Consider the following 24,074-nt stretch of genomic DNA (forward strand, 5'->3'; position numbering starts at 1 on the left):
CAATACGCTAAAAATGTAAAATCAGTTACATTTAGGTGGTATAAATGGTGCTGATTGGGGGCGCCTGGGTGGCGCAGTCGGTTAAGCGTCCGACTTCAGCCAGGTCGCGATCTCGCGGTCCGTGAGTTCGAGCCCCGCGTCGGGCTCTGGGCTGATGGCTCAGAGCCTGGAGCCTGTTTCCGATTCTGTGTCTCCCTCTCTCTCTGACCCTCCCCCGTTCATGCTCTGTCTCTCTCTGTCCCAAAAATAAATAAAACGTTGAAGAAAAAAAAAAAATTTAAAAAAAATGGTGCTGATTGTATTATTTTATATGCTTTTCTGTATCTTTGGCTTATTTTGTAATTAAAAATGCTTTAAAGACAAAAAAGAGTAGCACTGAATGAGACTATGTGTGTTTGGGCTATGACATTTCCACTGACATCCAGTGTGACTTTAGGTAAGTCACTTTGGCCAAGAATGTTTTTATCTATCAAATGGGAAACTGGATAAGATAACTTCTTTGGTTCTTCCCACCTCTGGCATTCTACAAAAGTGAGAATGACCCAGATTAGGAATATATCAGGGTTCTTTAGCTGGACAGAGGAATACAGAACTAATGCATCTCTAAGGGTGACTTTCCTCAGAGAATGGGCTCTACCCATTCTAAGCAGAGATGTAGATTCCATGTTCTGCCAAAGCCATGCATGGAACCAAGGTACTTTAATTGCACTTTTCATGGAAGGCCTAAGAATCTGGTTTTCTGACTATTTTATTGTAAGGAGAAAATCTAAGGACAATTGGGAGGGCTTGTCCAATTCTTGAGGCTGGAGAAGAGGCCCAAGTCCTCATAGCAAAGCAAAGGTAGGCAGCCTGGAGTTTTGCTACCAACAGAGGGATTTTTTTCTCTCTCTAGTGTTTTTCATCTTGTGTCAAGGCCCAATTTGTTATTCAGACTCAGAGCTTCTCTGAAATGATGAGCTCAGTCCATACACATCTCAGTGAAGCTCAATAGGGGTCAGAATACCCAGTTCTTTCCAGCCCACTCCAGAGAATCTGATTCAGTTAGTCTATGGGGAGACCCAGGAAGCAGTATTTTTTCAAAAGTTCCCAGGTGGTTCTAATGTACAGCCAGAGTTGAGAAGCTACTTGAAGAGTGAGCTGGATGAGAGAATGCCCCACATCTTTGTTAGCAAATAGGGCATTCCCCAGGGCAGTCCCTAAACAGAACACTTTCCAACACATTTCTTGTCTCAGTTTATCTTTGATAATTCTGCTTTGCCACCACCTTGAATGACAGAATAACAGAGTTTCTACTCCAAAGACCAAGGTCCTGAGGTATGTAACTTTTCCGATGTTAGGTTTCTTCACCAGGACAGCACAGCATACTCATGGTACCTTCACATGGGAGTGAGGCTAAGGACATCGTCACCAAGCAGCTGTTTGACTCTAAACAAATAACAGTCTCTCTAGGCCTCAGTTTTTTGTTTTAACACAACGGACTTAGGCAAGATCAGTGGTTTTTACACTGTATTCTGAGAAGCTCTTGCATTCTGTGGAGTACCTAAGGATTTGCCTCTGCCAGAAAGGTCAGTTTGAAAAATCACTGGATTGGGGGCGCCTGGGTGGCGCAGTCGGTTAAACGTCCGACTTCAGCCAGGTCACAATCTCGCGGTCCATGAGTTCAAGCCCCGCGTCAGGCTCTGGGCTGATGGCTCAGAGCCTGGAGCCTGTTTCCCATTCTGTGTCTCCCTCTCTCTCTGCCCCTCCCCCGTTCATGCTCTGTCTCTCTCTATCCCAAAAATAAATAAACGTTGAAAAAAAAAATTAAAAAAAAAAATCACTGGATTGAATGATCCAGAAAGGCTTTTCCATAGCCAACAGTTGACAATTCTAAATTCTACAGGAATAGATTTATGCTACCACCAAAGTCTAACATAACCCATATGCTTTGAGGCCTTTTGAAGATCATATTTACCAACCTGGTCTAAAGCAGATATTACAAACTGGCTACTTGCAGACCAAATTCAGTGCACAGACATGTTTTGGTTTTGCCTGAAGTATACTATTTTTTCTTTCTTTGGCGTCTTTTTAAAAAATTTTTCTAAATTTGAAATATAAGACAATTCTGAAACCTGTACAAATCAGAGGTGTATGGTTCAATGAAATATCACAATGTAAACATATCTTTACAATTATTCTGGGCAAGTTATAGATCAGTATTGAAATGGTGATTTCCTCATAACCCCTCTAAATCATTCCCTCCCTTTTCCTCCCCAAAGATAACCACCATCTTGACTTCTTACATTATAGATTGGTCTTGCCTCTTTTAACATTTACATAAAGAAAATAATGTAGTACACATTTTTGGAGCTTGTCTCTTTTGCTCAATATTAGCAAGATTCATCTATAGTTTTGCATGTAAGTTTGTTAACTCTTATTTATGAATAGAATTATATTGATAGAATATACCACAATTTATTTAATGTATTGTTGCTAAGGATTTTGTTTCTACTATTTGGCTATTATGAATAATGACGCTATAAACATTGTTGTAAATGTTTGGAGAACCATACACTAACCCATTTTTGCTTCTATAACTTAAGGTAAAATTATCTGGTCATCGGGTATGTGTGGTGATTTTAATATATGTACCCAAATTCTCTGACCCTCCTCTCTTCAAAAGAGACCCTCAAGTATAGGCTGAACTTAGTGACTCACTTCTAATGAAAAGAACAGCAAAAGTGATAGTGTGTTACCACCAAGACCAGATCATAAAAGGCATTATAGCTTCTTCCTTGCCCAGTATGGGGAGGCCAGCTGCAATATCATGAGGATACTAAGGCAATCCTATCGAGAGGTCCACATGGCGAGGGACTAAGGCCTCCTGCCAATGATCATATGAGTGAACCGTCTTGGAAGGAAATATTCTAGCTGCAATCAAGTCTTCAGAAGAGTTGACATTTGACTATTAACTCATGAGAGACCCTGAGACAAAACCCATACAGCTAAGCTACTGTCAGATTCCTGACCCACAGGAAGAGAGAGAATACGTTTGTTGTTTTCAGCAACAAACTACTGTTTAAACTATTGTTTAGAACAATAGTGCTATTATGCAGCATTAGATTATCAGTATAGTAAGCATATGTTCAACCTTAGATTTTTCCAAATTTACCTATATACCACTAGTGTATGAAAGTTTTGTTTCACATCCTTGGCTATATTTGGGGTTGACAGTCTTCAATTATAGCTCTACTGTGGGTATGCAATGGTATTGCATTGTGGTTTAATTTGCATTTCCCTGATGACTAATGAGTTGAGCACTTTTTCATATGTTTATTGGCTTTTGGGACTTTTGGATATTCTTTTTTTTTTTTTTTGGCTTTAGTAGAATCTTTTGCTTTTTTTTTTTCTATTCAATTTTCTTTTCTTGATTTATAGGAGTTTCTTATGGTATTCTGGATATGGTCCTTTTTGTGATTTACATGGGTTAAAAATACCTCCTCCCAATTTGTGACTTGGTTTTTTGCTCTCTTAATGATCTTGTTTGCTGAACAAATATATTTATTACTTATTTTAAAGAAGTTTAATTTATCAATATTTTATTTTAATGTCTTTAAGATTTTAGTGTCTTATTTAATATATACTTGCCTTTCCTAAGGTCATGAAAATATTCTCGTCTGTAATCTCCTAGTAGCATTATATTTTGCTTTTTACATTTAGATCTGCAATCCACATAGAACTGATGTATGAACTAGGGAGTTAAGTTCCATTTTTTTCCTCAGATATCCAATTAACCAAACCTGATTATTGAAAATTAATTTCTATGCTTGCTTCAGCAGCATGTATGCCACCCCCCGAAAAAAAAAAAAAAAGAAAGAAGGAAGAAAGAAAGAAAGAAAGAAAGAGGGAAAAAGAAAAAAATAATTTCTTTCCCTTCTGCTCAACAATGTCAGCTTTTCCAAAAGTGAACTGTCCATACATGTGTATATTTGAATCTGGATTCTCTACTTTCTTTCCTTAGTCTTTCTATTTGTTTGCCTATCTTTGTGCCAATACCACATTTTTTAAATTATGATAGCCTTATAACAGGTCTTCATATCTACTAGAACAAGTCCTTCCATTTCATTTTCTTCTTCAAGAATGACTTGGCTATTCTCAGCCAGTTGCATTTCCACGCACATTTTAGAATCAACTTGCTAATTTACACAAAAATCTGCTAGGATCTTAATTGGGACTGCCTTACCCATCTACCCGATAGATGAATTTGGGAGGAATTGCCATTTTTATATTTTTGAGCCTTCCAATTTATGAACTTAGTGTATACCTCCAATTGTTTTTATATTCTTCCATTTTTCTTAAATTTTTTTAGGTTTTAATTTTTTTGGTAGAAATACATCTCCATGAGGCTAATTTGTAGGTACTTATATAATTTGATGGTAAATTACATCAATTTAAAAATCATTTTAAAAATTGTATTTTCTGTTGTTTATGGCTAGTGTATAGACTTTCAGTTGATTTCATATATTGACCTTGTATTCAGCAAAATTGTGTGTCTGTTTATTTTGGTTGAGTCCCAGAAATTGTATGAAATACATGAAAAGGTATAGAAATTACTTCTGGTTTCACCTCAGAGGTATAGAGAGCTATAAAGAGCTGTTCCCACCCTTACATTAAGAAAATGCTGGACAAACTGCAAAACTAATAAATATTCTTTAACCCTTAAGAAGGTTGCTGTCACTGGACAAAAATGTAACCCAAATTTGGGAGACAAGCTCCTATATAGAAAAACAGAATCAGAGCATTTGCTTATCTGGGGGAGATGCTTCCTGATGCCATATAAGCCAGTCACAAGAATAGCTGGAAAACTAATAAATTGCTAAAGGCTGAGTGTGGACCAGTGTTATACATTGAAGCCCCTGTGGGTCTGTCTGTACCTTCTTTCAGGGTTTTTCTGTGAGAACCTCACCAGGAGCTCACAAGGAAAATTGGAGAAAACTCTAAGGACATTTTCCTTACAGGAATGGCTGCATGAGGGGGACTAGAAATCATTGCCAAAACTCTGCTCTAACCCATCTATTCTAGCTCCTCTGTGAAACAAAAGGCTCAATCTGCAGAGTTAATGGAAACAAAAACTATATTTTTAAGGTACTGATGGAAGCCCGTTGCTACTGGGGAAGGAAAACAGGAAAATAAATGTTTACCCCTGGGAGAAAGTCAAGAATAGGTTCTGGCCCAGCACTAAGTCCGGTGGAAGGCAGGAACACAAGTGAAGGTTCACAATGTCTCCCGAAAACTGAAGCAATTAAAACACAGAGAACTAGGCCTTGCCTACCCTCCTCCCCACAACCATTCTGATAAACATTAAGTAAAAATAAGAATGGAATACAGCTAGGAGAACAGCAAAAGACAGATTATTTGGGGGAACCAGTTCAAAGGGAAGACTCAAAAGAAAGCAGAAAGGCATGAAACCAAGAGTAGAGAAGACACCGAGAAAAACATTCTGGCAAATAGCTCACACAAGGTATCGCTAGAGAAATTTGAAGCCTGTGTACACTGAGGTAACCATAGTAACAACAAACTTCCAGCCCAACTCGACTCCAGACAAACTTAACACCAGTCCTCATGTCACTAAGTGCCTAGCAAAAGGAAAAGCATGCTTATCTCTAAGCATGAAAGATGTATACTCAGTGTCTATTATCTTGTAGAACGCATCTTACTTTGAACCAAAAATCATGAGGCTGTCAGTCTGCTCAGGCTGTCATAACAAAATACCATGGACTTGGAGGTATAAACAGCAGAAATTTATTTCCTTACAGTTCTGGAGGCTGAGAAGTCCAAGATCGGGGTGCCAGCATGGCTGGTTTCTGGTGAGAATTCTTTCTGGCTTTCAGATGACTGCCTTTTCACTGTGTGCTTATATGGTGGAGACAGGAGAGCAAACTTCCTGGTGTCTCATCTTATATGAGCATTAATCCTCATGAAATCTCCACCCTCATGACCTCATTTAAACCCAAATGCATGTCAAAGGCCTCATCTCCAAGTACCATCACATTGGGGGGTTAGAGCCTCAGCATATGAATTTGTGAGAAGATACAATTCAATCTATAGCAGAGGAATACAAAATGACAAGAAAAATCAAAATCTGAAGAGACAAAACAATCATCAGAACAGAACCAGGCACAAATATGACCCATGTTGGAACTATCTTACAGGGAATTTGAAAAATTAAAATTAATATGTTAAAGGGTCTAATTGACAAGGAAGATAATATACAGGATCAGAAAGATAATTTCAGCAGAGAAATATAAACTATAAACAAAATAATCAAATTGAAATGCAAGAATGTATGAGTAAAGAGATGAAAAATGCCTTAAACAGGCCCATCAGTAGACCTGACACAGCAAAAGAAAAAAACATGGAACTTGAAAATAGGTCAATAAAAATTATATAAACTGACAAACGAGGAAAAAAACTAAAATGGGGGAAAATAGAACAGAGCAACCAAGAGCTGAAGGAAAATATCAAATGTTATAATATACATGTAACTGGAATCTCAGAAGGGACAGAGAAAAAGAATACAAGATAGAAGAAATATTCAAAAAAATAATGGCCAAGAATTTCCTAAAATTAGTGCCATACCTCAAACCACAAATCTAAGAAGCTTAGAAACACCATGAAGGATAAATACCAAAACCAAAACCAAACAAAATAAACTCCACTCCTAAGCATATCATATTTGTATTAGTTTCCTAGGTCTACCATAGCAAAATATTATAGACTGGGTGGCTTAAATAAAAAATTTATTTCTCACAGTTATGAATGCTGCCTGTTCAAGATCAAGGTGCTGGCAGTGTTGGTTTCTTCGGAGGCATCTCCTCTTGGCTTTTACATGGCCACCCGTTTGCTGTATTTATATCTGTCCATGGATGTCATCCATGATGTCTTTTTTTGTGTCCAAACTTTCTCTTCTTATAAAGACACCAATCAGATTGGATTAGGGGTCACCATATCAGCCTCATTTTAACTTCATCATTGCTTTAAAGGCCATATCTCCAAATACAGTCACATTCTGATGTACTTGGGATTATGACTTCAGTGTATGAATTTTGGAGGGACACAACTCAGTCTATATCAAAATCAAACTGCTGGAAACTAAAACCAAAGAAAAAGTACACAGAGGAGGGACGCCTGAGTGGCTCAGTTGGTTGAGTGCAGACTTTTACATTTTTTTTTTTTTTTACATTTATTTATTTTTGAGAGAGAGAGTGAGACAAAGTGAGAGTGGGGGAGGGACAGAGAGAAAGGGAGACACAGAACCTGAAGCAGGATCCAGGCTCTGAGCTGTCAGCACAGAGCCCGACATGGGGCTCAAACCCACAAACCATGAGATCATAATCTGAGCCAGAGTCAGACGCTCAACCGACTGAGCCACCCAGGAGCTCTGGCAGACTCTTTGATTTTCAACTCAGGTCATGCTCTCATGGTTCATGAGATAGAGCCTCACATCAGGCTCTACACTGACAGGGCATGGAGCCTGCTTCTGATTCTCTCTCTCCCCTTCTCTCTGCCCCTCCCCAGCTTGTGCTCACTCTCTCTCAAATTTAAAAAAATTCTTTAAAGAAGAAAATACACAGAAGAGAAATAAAATTACCTCCAGGAGAAAAAGGATAACAATTACATGGACTTTTTGTCCCAGAAACAATGCCAGTAAGAAGACAGTGGAGTGACATATTTAAAGTGCTGAAAGAAAAACTGTAATATAGTTTGAAATTAGGAAGTGTGATGTTTCCATCTTTGTTTTTCTTTCTCAAGATTGGCTATTCAGAGTCTTTGTGGTTCCATAAAAATTTTAGGATTTCAGTGAAAACAGGCATCTTTATCTATTCCTGATCTTAGAGAAAAAGCTTCCATCTTTGTATTGTTGAGCATAACGTTAGCTATGGACCTTTATTATGTTGAGGCACATTTCTTCTATACCAATTTGTCAAGAGTTTTCTTTTTTGAAATCAAGATTATGTGATATTTACCCTCCATTCTGTTAATGCAGTATATCATGTTTATTGATTTGCTGTGATGAGTCATCCTCAAAACCCACTGATCGTGGTGTATGATCTTTTTAATGTGCTGCTGAAGTCACTTTGCTAGTATTTTACTAAGAATTTTTGCATCTATATTCATCGGGAGTATCAGCATGTTATTTTTTTTATGACAGTGCCCTTATCTGGCTTTATAATGAGAGTAAAGGGGGCCTTGTAAAACGACTTTGGAATTGTTCCCTCCTCTCCAATTTTTGGAAGAGATTGAGGAGGATTGGCATTATTCCTCTTTAAGTGTTTGGTAGAACTCACCTGTGAAGCCATCAGGTCCTGGGCATTTTTTTGGATGCAGTTTTTGATTACTGCTTCAATATTCTTAATCATTATTGGTCTGTTCAGATTTTCTATTCTTCCTGATTCAACCTTGGTAGGTTATATGTTTCCAGAATTGTATCAATTTCTTCTAAGTTACCCAGTTTGTTGGTGTATAATTTTTTTTGCCAATTCTATCTATTCATTTTAATTGAAGTATATTTGATATATAATGTTACATTAGTTTCAACTATGTACAACATAGTGATTTAACTAGCTTATATATTATGCCATGCTCACCAGAAGTATAGCTACCATCTGTCCTTACATATTGCTATTACAATATCTATTGACTATATTCTTATGCTGTGATTTTTATTCCTGTGACTTATTCATTACATAACTGGAAGCCTGTATCTCCCACTTTCTTCCAGCCATTTTTCCCAGCCCTCCACTACCCTTCCCTCTGGCAACCATCAGTTTGTTCTCTGTGTTTATGGGTAAGCTTTCTGCTTTTTGTTTATTTATTCATTTGTTTTGTTTTTTAGGTTCCACATATAAGTGAAATAATATGGTATTTATCTTTCTCTGTCTGACTTATTTCACTTAGCAAAATATCCTCTAGGTCCATTCATGTTGTCGCAAATGGGAAGATCTCATCCTTTTTATGGCTGAGTAATATTCTATTGTGTGTGTATACAGTATCTTCTTTATCCATTCATCTATGGATGGACACTTGTGTTGGTTCCATATCTTGGCTATAATAAATAATACTGCAATAAACACAGGGATGCATATATCTTTTCAAATCAATATTTTCCTTTTCTTTATATAAATACCCAGTAGTGGAATTAATGGATTATATAGTATTTCTATTTTTAATTTCATGAGAAGTCTCTATACTGTTTTCCACAGTGGCTGTACCAATTTACCTTCCCACCAACGGTGCCACAATGATTCCTTTTTCTCCCTGTCCTCACCAACACTTACTATTTCTTGTCTTTTTATTTTAGCCGTTGGAACAGGTGTAAGGTGGTATCTCATTGTGATTTTGGTTTCCAGAAATTTGATTTTGGTATAGACTGAATTGTGTCCCTCCAAAATTTATATGTTGAAGCCCTAACCCCAAGTACCTCAGAATATGACTGTATTTGGAGATACGGCCTTTATTTTTATTTTTATTTTTATTTTTATTTTTATTTTTAGGAAGTATTTTATTTTATTTTTTTCCAATATATGAAGTTTATTGTCGAATTGGTTTCCATACAACACCCAGTGCTCATCCCAAAAGGTGCCCTTCTCAATACCCATCACCCACCCTCCCCGCCCTCCCACTCCCATCAACCCTCAGTTTGTTCTCAGTTTTTAAGAGTCTCTTATGCTTTGGCTCTCTTCCACTCTAACCTCTGAGATATGGCCTTTAAAGCAGTGATGATTAGTGATGTTGAGCTCCTTTTCATGTGCCTGTCTTATTGGCATATAATTGTTCATTGTATTATTTTACTATCTTTTGTACTTCTGTGGTATCAGTTGTAATGTCTCCTCTTTCATTTATAATGTTATTGATTTGAGTGTTCTCTCTGTTGGTCTTAATCTAGTTAAAGGTTTGTCAATTTTGTTTATCTTTTTGAAACCAACTGTTAGTTTTGATTATCTTTTTAATTGTCTTTCTGGTCTCCATTTCATTTATTTATGCTTTAATCTTTGTTATTTCCTTCCTTCTTTTAACTTTTGGCTTATTTTGTTCTTTTTCTAGGTCCTTGTCATGCAAAGTTAGATTGTTTATTTGAGATTTTACTTTTTTTTCTCAATGTAGGCATTTATTTGTATGAACTTCCCTCTTAGAAGTACTTTACTACATCCCATAAGTTTTGGTAATTTCTGTCTTCATTTTTGTCTGCCTCAAGATTCTTTTAGAAGGAAATCAAAAGGGAAACTTTTCATTTCTTCTTTGATCCACTGGTCACTTCTGATTTTACTAATTTGAGTCTTCTCTCTTATTTTCCTCGTCCATCTGGCAGCTAAAGGTTTTGATTTTTTCGAAGAACCAACTTTGGGGTTCATTGATTTTCGCTATTGTTTTTCTATTCTCTATTTCATTTATCTGCTCTAATTTTTATAATTTCCTTCCTTCTGCTATCTTTGGGTTTAGTGTGTTCTTCTTTTTCTAGTTCGTTAAGTTGTAAAGTTAAGTTGTTGGTTTGAGATCTTTCTTTTTGTTTCTTTGTTTTTTGAGATCTTTCTTAATTCTTTTTTTTTTTTTTAATTTTTTTTTTCAACATTTACTTATTTTTGGGACAGAGAGAGACAGAGCATGAACGGGGGAGGGGCAGAGAGAGAGGGAGACACAGAATCGGAAACAGGCTCCAGGCTCCGAGCCATCAGCCCAGAGCCCGACGCGGGGCTCGAACTCACGGACCGCAAGATCGTGACCTGGCTGAAGTCGGACGCTTAACCGACTGCGCCAACCAGGCGCCCCGAGATCTTTCTTAATTCTTAAAGTGTTTACATCTATAAATTTCCACCTTAGCTCTTGCTTTCCTTGTGCCCTTCCTACCACTCCATTTTTCTCTTTTTCCCCTTTTTGGAGCCAGACAATGAGACAATAACTTCTCCATCTTTATGTTTTCAACTTTAATTCATTTTTTTTTACTATTCTGGAACACTCTAGGTAATTTATTTAGGAAGTTTATCTTTGTAGTGGCATTTTTGTTGTTATTGTTCTGTCTGGTAATATATTTCTATTGACCTTCCTACTTAATTGTCATCTTCTCTAGGTAGAGAATGCTACCTCAAAACTCTCTAGATATTATGCTGTGTTTTTTTGACATGTAGGGTTTAGTAAGAGGTCAAACTGGTTTATTTTTCTCTGTAGCCATCCTACTTTTTCATTTTGTTTTTAGCTTTCAATGTCTTTATAATTAAAAATGCTTACAATTATTTATCTGTAGGAATATCCACTTTCTTACTTTTTTTTTTTTTTTTTTGGACAATTTGAATCCTTTGAGTTCCTTAATAGTGTCCTTTTCAGTTCATGTATGGAAATTTCATTTCTTCTGAAATAGTTTCTACTTAATGAATTTTATGTTTTTCTCTCAAGTACATCTCTTAATTTTAGGATGCTGCTTTTTTTTCAGGCCTCTATTTCAGGAACCTTCTCTTTGACCAATTTAATCTTTGGCTATAGTAAGAATGAAATAATAAAATATGTAGTTTTTGTTTGTCCTCCTTGATTATGCAGCTCTCACAGGAGGACTTTCCCTTGCCCCCAAAGTTCAGTGAAATCCTCTGTTGTCTCTGTGATGGAAATCAGTAGGAGGAGGTTACTGACTCCAAATCCAAATCCATAATAAATCATACTTTTTCTCATCTTAACGAAACTTTAAAATACTTTTTATTCTATTTATATATACAGATATTTTTTTCTTTTTAATTATTTTATTTTCTAGATTTTTTGAGGGAATTTCAAGAGGGGGAGTTTTAGTCAGCCTCATCTTAATGTTATGTCTAGAACTCAAGCCACTGAATTATTTTTAAAAACATGTTTAGATCTAGGTCAGTGAATTCAAATGCAAGGAAAGAGTTAAGTTTCTTCCACAAGTGTTGGCAAAATCTGTAGAAAAAAGAGGAACGGCCTTTATTAAAGAAAGTTACAGGATATACAGTCATTGAGGAAGAAGGCTTTTCACAGGGGTAGAAGAGATTGCTCCTCCTTCCACTGTAACACAGACTCTACAGACAAGAGTCATTCCCAGACATTAGCACAATAGCAGACAGTCAAGATGGATCTCGGGTGGTGAGTGATCATTCTTATTATTCTTTGAAAGGCAATTAAGAATTATGTAACCTCAGTAGCAGGCTGAGGTTGAGGATGGTGCTCATTCTCTGTTTTCTGTCCTTCCTGCTCAAGAATGCTAATATGTATTAAGGGCATAATTATGCACAAGCCAAAAGCATGAATGCTTGGGATAATGAATGATCTATGTTGTGAAAAATTGGATAAAGTCCCAAAGCTATTCTCGCCTTCTGAGAGCATCTCCTTAGGTTGATCTTATAGCTCCAAGGCAGGGGATCTTTTAAAGAAATTTCTAGCAAGGACATTTGACTGCCACTCAAAGGTAAAAATTATTTAAGGTGCCAAAAAGTTTACTGGTTGTTGTTGTTTTTTCAAGTGATTAACTTTAATTTTATAAATTTGTTTTTTGAATATTTCAATGTTGCAGTTGTTGGTTTTAAGAATCAGAAAAATTTTATTTTTATTTATTTTTTTTTAATTTTTTTTCAACATTTATTTATTTTTGGGACAGAGCGAGACAGAGCATGAACGGGGAAGGGGCAGAGAGAGAGGGAGACACAGAATCGGAAACAGGCTCCAGGCTCTGAGCCATCAGCCCAGAGCCCGACGCGGGGCTCGAACTCACGGACCGCAAGATCGTGACCTGGCTGAAGTCGGACGCTTAACCGACTGCGCCACCCAGGCGCCCCAAGAATCAGAAAAATTTTAAATGTCTGCATAAGTAGTACCATAGACTAGAGAGTAAATTTTCCTTTGTAAGGAAAAGTAAGAGGAAGAAGAGGTGTAAGAAGAAAATGCAGAACCCAGAAAATGAGTCAGTCACAAATAGGCCATGAAAGATTCTGAACAGAGTGAGGTAGTAGAAAGAAGGAGAGTAGTAATTCAATTAGCTCTCTGGTATTGAACATACATGATGTATTGTGTGCTTTATTCATGTTTTTTCATGCATTTTAATCTTCACAGTGACTCTTGGACAGATAATATCTGTTTTATAGATGAGATAACTGTGGCTTGAAGAGCCTAAATAACTTGTTAAGGTCACACTGCTCATAAGGAATAGAACTAAAATCTTTCTTGCTGCTTTGCTCTGTACCACAAGGTTTCTTCATATGTGGCACGCCCCCATGGCAGTGATTTACTGGAAGCAGTCACATACACCCTCCTCTTTGTTGGTGGCAGCTGGAATCAGTCATCATTTGTTATTGTTCTTTGAAAATCTAAGTAACCCTCATCTACACAGTGCTTACTGGTTAGGGAAACAGCTTTGCTGATTTCAGAAGATTAGAATTTAATTTCCAAGTGAAGAGTCTTGCTTCCTTGCTGTAGAATTTTGAAATATTACACGTGTATGAAAAAATTTAGAATTTATAATTTTTGTAGAACTAGAGGTGATACTGTTTAATTATGCTAATGCTGCCTGCAGACATCTATAGAACCACAGGCCACTGTCTATATTGTTTTTGTTAAGATTCTCTGTTTCACAGTGCCTGAAAATTGATAATAAACAAAACTTTTAAATATAAATGACCAATAAATAATGTTTAATCGCCTCAGAAATAAAAGAAATGCGAATTAAAACCACAAAATATCATTTTTATTTATCAAAATGGCAGATTTCTCTTTTTTTTAGTTTATTTATTTTGAGAGCACAAGTGGAGGGAGGTGCAGAAAGGGAGGGAAAGAGAGAATCCCAAGCAGGCTCCATGCTGTCAGCCCGAAGTCCAACACAGGGCTCGATCCCAAAAACCGCGAGATCATGACGTGTGCCGAAATCAAGAGTGAGACATTTAACTGACTGAGCCACCCAGGCACCCCTAAATGGCAGATTTCTTTTTACGAAGTAACTACCATTCATACAATAAGCCTACATGTTTCTAAGAAGAGAGGAACATTTATGCTCTTATTACCTAATATAATCTTTCTGGACAAAAATTTGGTGATACAAATCAAACCCTTAAAATTTATATGCCCTTTAACCAAGATATTCAAGATATACAAAATTTTTAGAAATTTTTTGTGGGGGCACCTGGGTGACTCAGTCGGTTAATCATTCAGCTTCAGCTCAGGTCATGATCTCACATTTTGTGAGCTTGAGCCCTGTGTCGGGCTCTGTTCTGACAGCTCAGATCCTGGAACCTGTTTTGGATTCTGTCTCCCTCTCTCTCTGCCCCTCCCCTGCTTACACTCTGTCTCTCTCACTCTCAAAAATGAATAAACTTAAAAATGTTTATTAATTAAAAAAATTTTTAAAGAAATTTATTGTAAAGACATAATCATATGTTTGTAAAGTTTTAGTGACATGAACATTTTTCTTGTCATTGTGTCTGATAGTGAAAACCTTAGAAACAACTTCAATGTCTTAAATAGGTAATTGGTTAATTATGGAACATCCATAATGAAATACTATGAAATCATTAAAAATTCTATTGTAGAACAATTTTTAATGTGTTTTGCTAAAGAAAAAAGCAGAATGTACAGTGCTATGACTTTTATACATGATACCTTTATACAAACAATGTTAATCAGAAATACAGATGATTTTTATTTTCTACTTTGTGCTTTTGAACTTGGATCATATCTGTAGGCAGAAAAATAAAACTAGATTATTAAAAAAATAAATCAATATTTGGCTTCTCTCAGAAAACCGACAGCTGTCTAGTACTATGAGATCACTCATAATTTGTGGAATTCTATTTTTAGGCTTTGGCCCTTTGTGTCTAACTTTTTCTCTCTTGACTCTTCTTCAGAATATACTCACTAATGGGGCATCTGGGTGGCTCAGTCGGTTGAGTGTCCGACTTCAGTTCACGTCATGATCTCACAGTTCGTGGGTTCGAGCCCCGCATCAGGCTCAGTGCTGACAGCTCAGAGCCTGGAGCCTGCTTCAGATTCTGTGTCTCCTTCCTCTCTATCCTCCACCCCCCAACTCATGCTCTGTCTCTCTCTCTCTCAAAAATAAATGAACATTAAAAAAATTTTTTTTTAATGTTTAAAATATACTCACTAGATCCTAATAAGCCTGTTTTCATAGAAGTTCTGTGCGGAAAGACCAGAGTGCTCATGTCATTTTACAGATGTGATGGGATGGCTCTTGAGTGAGCTACATATTGGGAGGAAGAACAGGGCAGTGGTTAAGTGGCCATGTTTTGGAACCAGAGTGTTGGGGCTTGAATCCTAGCTTCTCCTTCTTCCTAGCTATGTGACCTTGGACAAATTGCCTAAAAATTGTGATCCTTAGTTTCTTATCTGTACAATAGAGATAATTGTGATATGTCATAAGGTGGTTGTGAGAGATAACCCATGTAAATGCTTAGAATCTTGCTCTGATAAGTACTCAGTAATTATTATTAGTTGTTATTATTATTACTGTTAGTATTAATTATTAGTTATTATTATTGTTATTATTACTGTTAGTATTAATTATTAGTTATTATTATTAGTTGTTATTATTACTATTACTGTTAGTATTAAGAAATAGAGGGAAAATGATTTGTCCAAGGTTACACAATTATTTGATGACAATGCTAAGACTAAAATTCAGGAAGGTTTTTTCCAATAGAAGTGTGTTGTACCCTCTGAGCCTGTTAAGACAACCCCAAGCTGGGCTCCCAGTGAAGCTGACACGAAAAAGACAGAGCCCCAGGGCAAAGCCAGCCACTCTAGGGAGTGACTCTAATTACAATGGGAAGCCAAATGCTGGAAAAGGAGGGTGAAGCTACGAAAGCAGAGAGTCAATTTGGATGCAGGGAGCAGCCAGGAGCAGAGATAGGGCAGAAGAGAAGAGATGGCTCAGAGATCTGCTGAGGCTTTTTTTTTTTTTTTAATTTTTTTTCAATGTTTTTTATTTATTTTTGGGACAGAGCGAGACAGAGCATGAACGGGGAAGGGGCAGAGAGAGAGGGAGACACAGAATCGGAAACAGGCTCCAGGCTCTGAGCCATCAGCCCAGAGCCTGACGCGGGGCTCGAACTCACGGACCGCGAGATCGTGACCTGGCTGAAGTCGGACGCTTAACCGACTGCGCCACCCAGGCGCCCCATGCTGAGGCTTTTATAGACCACCAGCTGTGGGCTTCATGGGGGCTCAACATGGTTTAAAGACCCAAGGTGTGGGTGATTAAATAGACATATGGGCTGTGTGGGGTGGGGAGGCACTGCACATATAGCTGTGAGGAGATACTCGACAGATAGTAATAATAAAGGAAGAGGTGGAAACTAGGAGGGGCCAGGCATCCAGCTGTGATTATCCTAAAGTTACAGCCTAAGTTTGAAAATTAATAAACAAAAGATATGATAATATCTGCTTTAAAGAAATACCTCTGTCAGCAGAGTGCAGAACTGATCTGGACTAACAAGGAGATTATTTAGGAAACTATTGGAATAATCCAAGGAGAGGTGTTGAGGACATGAAACCAGTACAGTTATGGCAGGATCAGAGAGGAGTGGATGCTTTTAGAAGATGTTTAAGCACAAGAACTGACAGGATTTTGTTTCTGAAAGATGTGGAGCTTGGAAGGAGAGATCTAAGTATGCAGTGGCATCTTTCATAAAATGGGGCATATAGGAAGTGGATTGGGTTTGAGCTGGGGAAGGGAGAGGACTAAAGGTGAGTTCATTTTTGAGCATGCTGAATTTGAGATCCTATGGAGTAGGTGGATGGTGATGAGTAAGTAGACAAGTGAATATACAGGTACAAAGCTCAACAAGGAGGTATGGGCTTGGAATAGATTCAACATAGCTGCAATTCTCATTGTGGGTAAGATCTCTAGGGAGAGAGGATGATGGAGTGAGAAAAAGCCAGGGATAGAACCTGGAAAACCATGACATTTAAGGAGGGAGATGAAGATGAAGAGTCCAAAATAGACACACTAAGGAGGGACTAGAGAGATTGAATTAAAGCAGGAGAAAAGTGATGTCCTAGAAACCAAGGGAGGAGATAGATGAAACAACAGAACATGCCTAGGGAAAGACAAAGCATATTTACCAAACTTCTACGTGAAGATACACATGAGATACAACAGAAAAAGTGAGTCTAAGGGCTGAATTGTGTCCCCTCAAAATTAATATGTTGAAGTCTTAACCCCAGTAGCTCAGAATGTGACCGTATTTGGAGAGAGGGTCTTCACGATGATAATCAAGTTAAAATGAAGTCATTAGGGTGGACCCTAATCCAAGATGATTGGTGTGCTGATAAAGAAGAGAAAATTTAGAGAAATGTGCATAAAGAGAAGACAATGTGAAAATACATGGAGAAGAAGGCAATTTACAAGCCAAGGAGAGACACCTGGAGCAGACCTGTCTGTCACAGCCTTCAGAAAGAAGCAATGCTGCTGACACCTTCATTTAAGACTTCTGGCTTCCAGAACCGTGAGACAATAAACCTCTGTTGTTTAAGCCACAATTTGTGGTACTTTGTTACTATCTCTAACAAACTAATACACTTGGTGAGTGTGCATAATACCTTGGTGAGAAGAGTGCACACAGCCAGAGAAAGAAACTGGGCATAAGCAAATGGGGGAGGGAGGGAGGAAAAAGGATTGGTCACCTGAGCTAAGAGAAGGAAAATATTTCACAATGCAGAGGGTAGTCATAGTGTCAAATTCTGCAGAAAGGTGAAGTAGGAGAATGACTGAAAATGTCCGTCCAGAGGCCCTTGGTGACCTTTGCAGAGATCTCCTAGTTGAGTAGAGGGAGTAAATTGTAGAGAGCCGAGAATACAGAGACAGAACAAGGACCACTCCTGCAAAATGTCTGGCAATGAAAAGGGACCTCCTCTCTGGATCAAAACTGACCTCTGCTGTCCATAACAGCCACATGGAAACAACCTAGAGTCCAGACAGCCAGACCTGGAGTTTTCCTTCCTCTACTCTAATAGCTAAACAGAGGAGAGAAAAGCAGATACAGGTATTCCTTTTCCACCCAAACTGCTTTGGGAAGGATTTCAGGAAGAAAAGGATTTTTGTAGCTAACATTTTGGCAAATCAGATTTTTATTTATTTTTTTAATGTTTATTTATTTTTCTGAGAGAGATAGAGCACGAGCAGGGGAGAGGCAGAGAGAAAGAGAGAGAGAGAGAGAGAGAGAGAGAGAGAGAGAATCCAAAGCAGGCCCCAGGCTCTGAGCCACCAGCACAGAACCCGACATGGGGCTCGAACTCACGAACCACAAGATCGTGACCTGAGCTGAAGTCAGAGGCTTAACTGACTGAGCCACCCAGGTGCCCCACAAGGTAGATTTTTAGTACTAACACAGATTCTGTTCTGTTTTGTAAAGCCATAAGAAAGTTGTTTTTTGAAACTTCTCAGAGATGAAGACTTGTGGTGAATCTGATGATGTGGAATTTGGGGGATCGCTTATAATTTAAGCAGAAAAATATAGTAGAATTGGAATGAAGAAGTATTAAAGCATCTTCTTAGAAAGCTCTGAAGCCAATGGGATGCCTGAGTGGCTCAGTTGGTTAAGCGACCAACTTTTGATTTTAGCTCAGGTTTGTGGATTCGAGCTCTGCATCAGGCTCTACACATGTACAGACAGTGTGGAACCTGCTGGGGATTCTCTCTGTCTCTCTGCCCCTCCTGCATGTGCACTCAATCTCTCTCTTTATCTCTCTCTCAAAATAAATAAATAAACTTTTAAAAAAGATTTTAGAAAAAGAGAAAGCTCTGAAGTCAAAATGAGTCTAAAATTTGCTTTCTGTAGTCTCAGAGATATTATCAGCCAAACAACTCAAAAGTCACAGTTCTGTATTTTAGGGAATCAAATTAATCCAATTTGGCTGTACTGAAAGATCTAATAAAAATAAAAAAGAATGAATAGTTAGTTACGTAAACCAATTAGTCAATACCAGCCAGAAACTAACCATGGGGTAAAACGTGAGAAAGTAACTACCCATAAGATAAACCTAGATCATCACCTTCATCTTTATGACTATTTTCAACCAACTAAACAATAAATCTTCATCAAGAAACTGATTGTCTTCAGGAACTGTGTAGAATACAGAAAAAAATAGCCAACATGTAATCTTTACAGTGTAATTAGGAAGAGAAACCAACAACTATAAAATGACAAAAGCAATCCAATGCAGTTAATAATTAAGCAATTTTTTTAAAATAAATGTAAATGACAAAAATTGTTCATTTCACTACATATTAAAGAAATGCCAATTCAAGCTCCAATGAGATATCTTCATTTACCAGATTAAACAGTAAACAAACAATCCAATTAGAAAATGGGAAAAAGATATAAAAAGACATTTTCTCAAAGAGGATACACAGATGACAGGCACATCAAAAGATGTTCAACATCATTAGCCATGATGAGAATGAAAATCAAGCCCACAGTGAGATGAGATATCACTACACACCTATCAGAATAGCTTTAAAAAATAATAATAATGGTAACATCACGCTGGCAGGATGCAGAGAAACTGGATCACCTATATTTTGCTGTTGGGATTGTAAAATGGTGCAGCCACTCTGGAAAACAGTTTGACAGTTTCTTGAGAAACTAAACATACACTTACTATATGACTCAGAAGTTGCATTCTTGGGCATTTATCCCAGAGAAATGAAAAAACTATGTTCACGCAAAACCAATACATGAATATTCATACCAGATTTATTCCTAGTAGTCAAAACAGGGGAAAATATCCTTCACTGAGTGAATGGTTAAACAAACTATGGTACATATATACTATGGAATACTACTCAGCAATAAAAGGGAAGAACTATTGATACCCACACAAACTTGGATAAATCCAGAGTTATCCTTGGCTTGGATAAATCCATAGCCAAGTCCAGAGACTTATGCTATGTGAAAATGCCAATCTCAAAATGTTACATACCATATGATTCCATTTATATGTCATTCTTGAAATAATAAAATCATAAAGACAAGGGGCGCCTGGGTGGTGCAGTCGGTTAAGCGTCCGACTTCAGCCAGGTCACGATCTCGCGGTCCGGGAGTTCGAGCCCCGCATCAGGCTCTGGGCTGATGGCTCAGAGCCTGGAGCCTGTTTCCGATTCTGTGTCTCCCTCTCTCTCTGCCCCTCCCCCGTTCATGCTCTGTCTCTCTCTGTCCCAAAAATAAATAAACGTTGAAAAAAAAATTTTTTTAAAAAAAGAAAAAGACAAGAAAGCAGATTGATGGTTGCCATGGTTATGAGTGGTGGAGAAAGGAGGAGGTATGCCTCCATAAAGGGATAGTACAAGGGAGCCTTGTGGTAATGGAATATTTCCTTATTACACTAGAGTGACAGTTTTTACATAAATTTATACACATGATAAAGTTGCATAGAACTATACACATGCACATAAAACATAAAACTGGTGAAATATAAATAAGCTCTATGGGTTATACCAATCTCAATTTCCTAGTTTTAACTGTTATACTGCAGCTGTAAAAGATGTTACCACTGAGGGAAAGTGGGTGAAAGTCACACAAGACCTCCTTTACAGTTTTACCAACTTCCTTTGAATCTTAAATTATTTCAAAATAAAACATTTAAAAAGTAAAGATACAACTCATTACCCCCAAAACAAATAATCCAGTTAAAAAATGAGCAGAGGACATGAACAGACATTTCTCCAAAGACATGCAAATGGCCAACAGACACATGAAAAGATGTTCAACATCACTCATCATCAGGGAAAAATGCACATCAAAACTACAATGAGATATCACCTCACACCTGTCAGAATGGCTACAATCAAAAACCAAAGAGGTTCCTCACAAAGTTAAAAATAGAAATACCCTATGATTTACTAATTGCAGTACTGGGTATTTATGCCCAAAACACAAAAACACTAATTCAAAGGAATACATGTGCCTCTGTGTTTATTGCAGCATTATTTATAGTTAAAGCCAAATTATGGAAGCAGTCCAGGTGTCCATTGGTAGATGAACAGATAAAGAAGGTGTGGTATATATGTATTCGGTGGAATATTATTCAGCCATGAAAAAGAATTAAATCTTGCCATTTGCAACATGGATGGAAGAAGTGAATATAATGCTAAGTGAAATAAATCAGATAAAGATAAATACCATATGATTTCACTCACAATGCAGAATTTAAGAAACAAAACAACTGAGCAAGGGAAAAAAAGAGAGAAACTAAGAAACAGATTTTTAACTACAGGTTATCAGAGGGGAGGTGGATGGGGGGATGGATGAAATAGGTGAAGGGGATTAAGAGTACACTTAGCACAATGAGCACTGAGTAATGTATAGAATTGTTGAATTGTATACATTGTATTGTATACGTGAAACTAACGTAACACTGTACATTAACAATACTGGAATTAAAATCAAAAACTTAATTTTAAAAAGTAATGGGAAAAAACCCAAAATGTTAATCTTCACTGAATATTAAACAAATACTAATTCAAACACCAATGAGGTATTTTTATTAACCAAATTAACAATTTATGTTTTGTTGGAGTGGGGATAATAATGCTAATGAGTATACAAGAAGAACAGTACGTTCATATGGTATTGGTTGGAGGATTATGAATGGCTATAACCTTTCTGGAAAGCAATTTTCCAACTGTAAAAAGCTTAAGAATGCTTAAACACACCCATTCTAGCCAACTGCTTATTTCTCTATGTTCTTAGTAATTTCTCAGTTCATTCAGCACCTTTGTTTCCAGGCTCTGGGCTACATGTTAGAAATTGCCAAAATGAGTGACATGATTTCTCAAGGAGCTCAGTTTAGTGGTAAATATATCAAATATGACGATTTTTTAAAAATAGCAGTGAAGTGTGTGAGGTTCCAAAGGAGAACAAAGGTAACTGCTTTCTATTTGTCTGTAGGCAGTATGTCTTGAATAAGTGCCAGAGTTTGGAGTCAGTCTGGCTGGTGTCAAATAATAAGTAGTTAATAAGTAGTTTTCTGTTTACCAGCCATGTCACCTTGGGGAAGCTATCTACTTGTCTGAACTTCAGTGCCCTCATCTAAAAAATGTGGTTATGAGTGCTTTTTAATGCCATGAGACTTATAGGAATTTATAGTGGATATGAAGTCTCATGGAAATAACATGTTTTAGTCTTCATATTTTTTCTTTAAAATCTATTATTTTCTATATTTTAAATTGTCTTCAATTTCTTTAGCTCTGCCTTTTCTTATTTAGTTCTAGCAAATGGGTTTTTTTTTAAGTTTGTTCATTTGTTTTAAGAGAGAGAGAATTCCAAGCAGGCTCCTCACTGCCAGCACAGAGCCTGACATGGGGCTCAAACTCACAAACTGTGAGATCATGACCTGGGCTGAAACCAAGAAGTTGGACGCTTAACTCTGAGCCACCCAGGCGCCCCATAGCAAGTGGATTCTTACCTAAAACCCAGAAGTCAATATAGTAAACCTCTAATTATAGATACGAGAAGGGCAGGCTCAATGCAAGTGAATAAGGTGAAAGCCAAACAACAAAGCCACTTAAAATATATTTTATGTAAGATAGGATGCCAAAAACATTAAAATAAAGTCCTGTCCTATAATTGGTAATTATATGTACCTTCATGAAGCTATGAAGCCCCCTTTTTAGCCTTCTGGATTTCCAATATGGTACATTTGGTAATGTCTGCTCTTAATTTATAAAGACTTGTTTGCCTATTAGTCATCATGGGTAACATATTCAAATTTGCACTTCTAATTCTAGAAGATATATAAACTACCACTTTTTCTTATTGTGAAAATGCTTATTCCTCTTCTGCAATAATTTCACTTTTAAGGATATAGATAAATAGTATGAGACATGAAAAAGATTTGTGCACACAAATGTTTATTATTGCATTATTTAATATAATGAAAAATAAGAATCAACCTGAATTTTTCATAGTAGGTGAATGGTTAAGTAAATTAAAGATGAAGTTGCTAATAACGTGTGTGTGTGTGTGTGTGTGTGTGTGTGTGTGTGTGTGTGTTGATGACTTTTTAATGACAGAGAAAACATAAGGCTATGGAATTATAAAGAAAATAACGCATGGAAACAACATAGCAAGTATGTCAAAACAGTCATAGTGGTTACCTCTAGATTGACAGGATCATAGGAATAGGGTTTTTTTTTCTTTGAAATTGCTAAATCTTCAGTGAATTTATATTGCTCTGCTAAGCAGGATAAAATCAAGATAAAAAGCAACCTAGTAGTGAGGTACAGTCTCTGAGTCGGGAAGAGTAAACACAGAATGCCTACAGAGATCCTCAGATAATAGAATGTGATGCAGGCATATAGTTTATTATACCCTCATGATGCCTGAATAGTGGAAGCTTCGTTACACAGCAGATGAACCCCATCTTTTTGTTTGTTTGTTTGTTTGTTTGTTTGTTTTAAAAATTTTTAATGTTTATTTTTGAGAGAGGAAGAGAGAGAGGTGGGGCAGAGAGAGACAGAGACACAGAATCCGAGGCAGGCTCCAGGCTCTGAGCTGTTAGCACAGAGCCCAATGCAGGGCTCGAACTCCCAAACCATGAGATCATGACCTGAACTGAAGTCTGACACTTAACCGACTAAGCCACCCAGGTGCCCCACAGATGAGCCCCATCTTGAGCAATGCTGCTGGTCCCCACTCTGTTGTCTTGTGTGCTGGAATGTGGTCCAGTACAACCTAATCTCATTTTTTGGAGAGAAGTCAGGGAGGTAGACTTATATGTGATATCTCCTGATTTTTATGTAATGCCTCAATGTCTGGAGGGGCTTGCTTGGCTCAGGCCTCCAATTTTGACCTCTGTTCTCTAGTGCAACAGAGGTTCAGAGGAGTGTGAGAACACTATGGATAGAAAGGTTTAAGAATATATTAAATTCCAGGCTATAGTGAATCAGGGCTAGAAAAGAGGGGGCTGAGAAAATTTGTTTATTAACTCATTCAGTAAAGTTTTATTTAATGTTGAGAAAATGAAGATGAATCACATAGAGATCCTATTTAGCAGCTATGAAGGGAGAAGGTTACATTATAGCTAGCATT

The 24,074-nt window shown here is 37.3% G+C and overlaps 2 protein-coding genes across 3 annotated transcripts in view; one reads left to right on the plus strand and one right to left on the minus strand.

Annotated features, from left to right (window-relative positions):
- ILDR1 (immunoglobulin like domain containing receptor 1) overlaps positions 1-5,781 on the minus strand; it is a 41,525-nt gene extending 35,744 nt beyond the window's left edge. The window contains exon 1 of the mRNA XM_040484669.1: positions 5,641-5,781. Within this exon, the coding sequence (XP_040340603.1) occupies positions 5,641-5,650 (10 nt within the window). The 5' untranslated portion in view covers positions 5,651-5,781. The remainder of the gene's footprint in view (positions 1-5,640) is intronic.
- Positions 1-24,074, plus strand: part of CD86 (CD86 molecule) — an 86,332-nt gene that overhangs the window by 5,934 nt on the left and 56,324 nt on the right. The window contains exon 1 of one of the 2 annotated variants that reach the window (XM_040484673.1): positions 11,994-12,123. The exons of the other annotated variant lie outside the window; for it this stretch is intronic. Within the exon in view, the coding sequence (XP_040340607.1) occupies positions 12,110-12,123 (14 nt within the window). The 5' untranslated portion in view covers positions 11,994-12,109. Of the gene's footprint in view, positions 1-11,993; positions 12,124-24,074 lie in introns of those variants that run through there. 2 annotated transcript variants of the gene reach the window in all.

Source organism: Herpailurus yagouaroundi, unplaced genomic scaffold (assembly GCF_014898765.1).
Source record: "Herpailurus yagouaroundi ecotype Mexico unplaced genomic scaffold, PumYag 162, whole genome shotgun sequence".
In the NCBI taxonomy this organism is placed as follows: domain Eukaryota; kingdom Metazoa; phylum Chordata; class Mammalia; order Carnivora; family Felidae; genus Herpailurus; species Herpailurus yagouaroundi.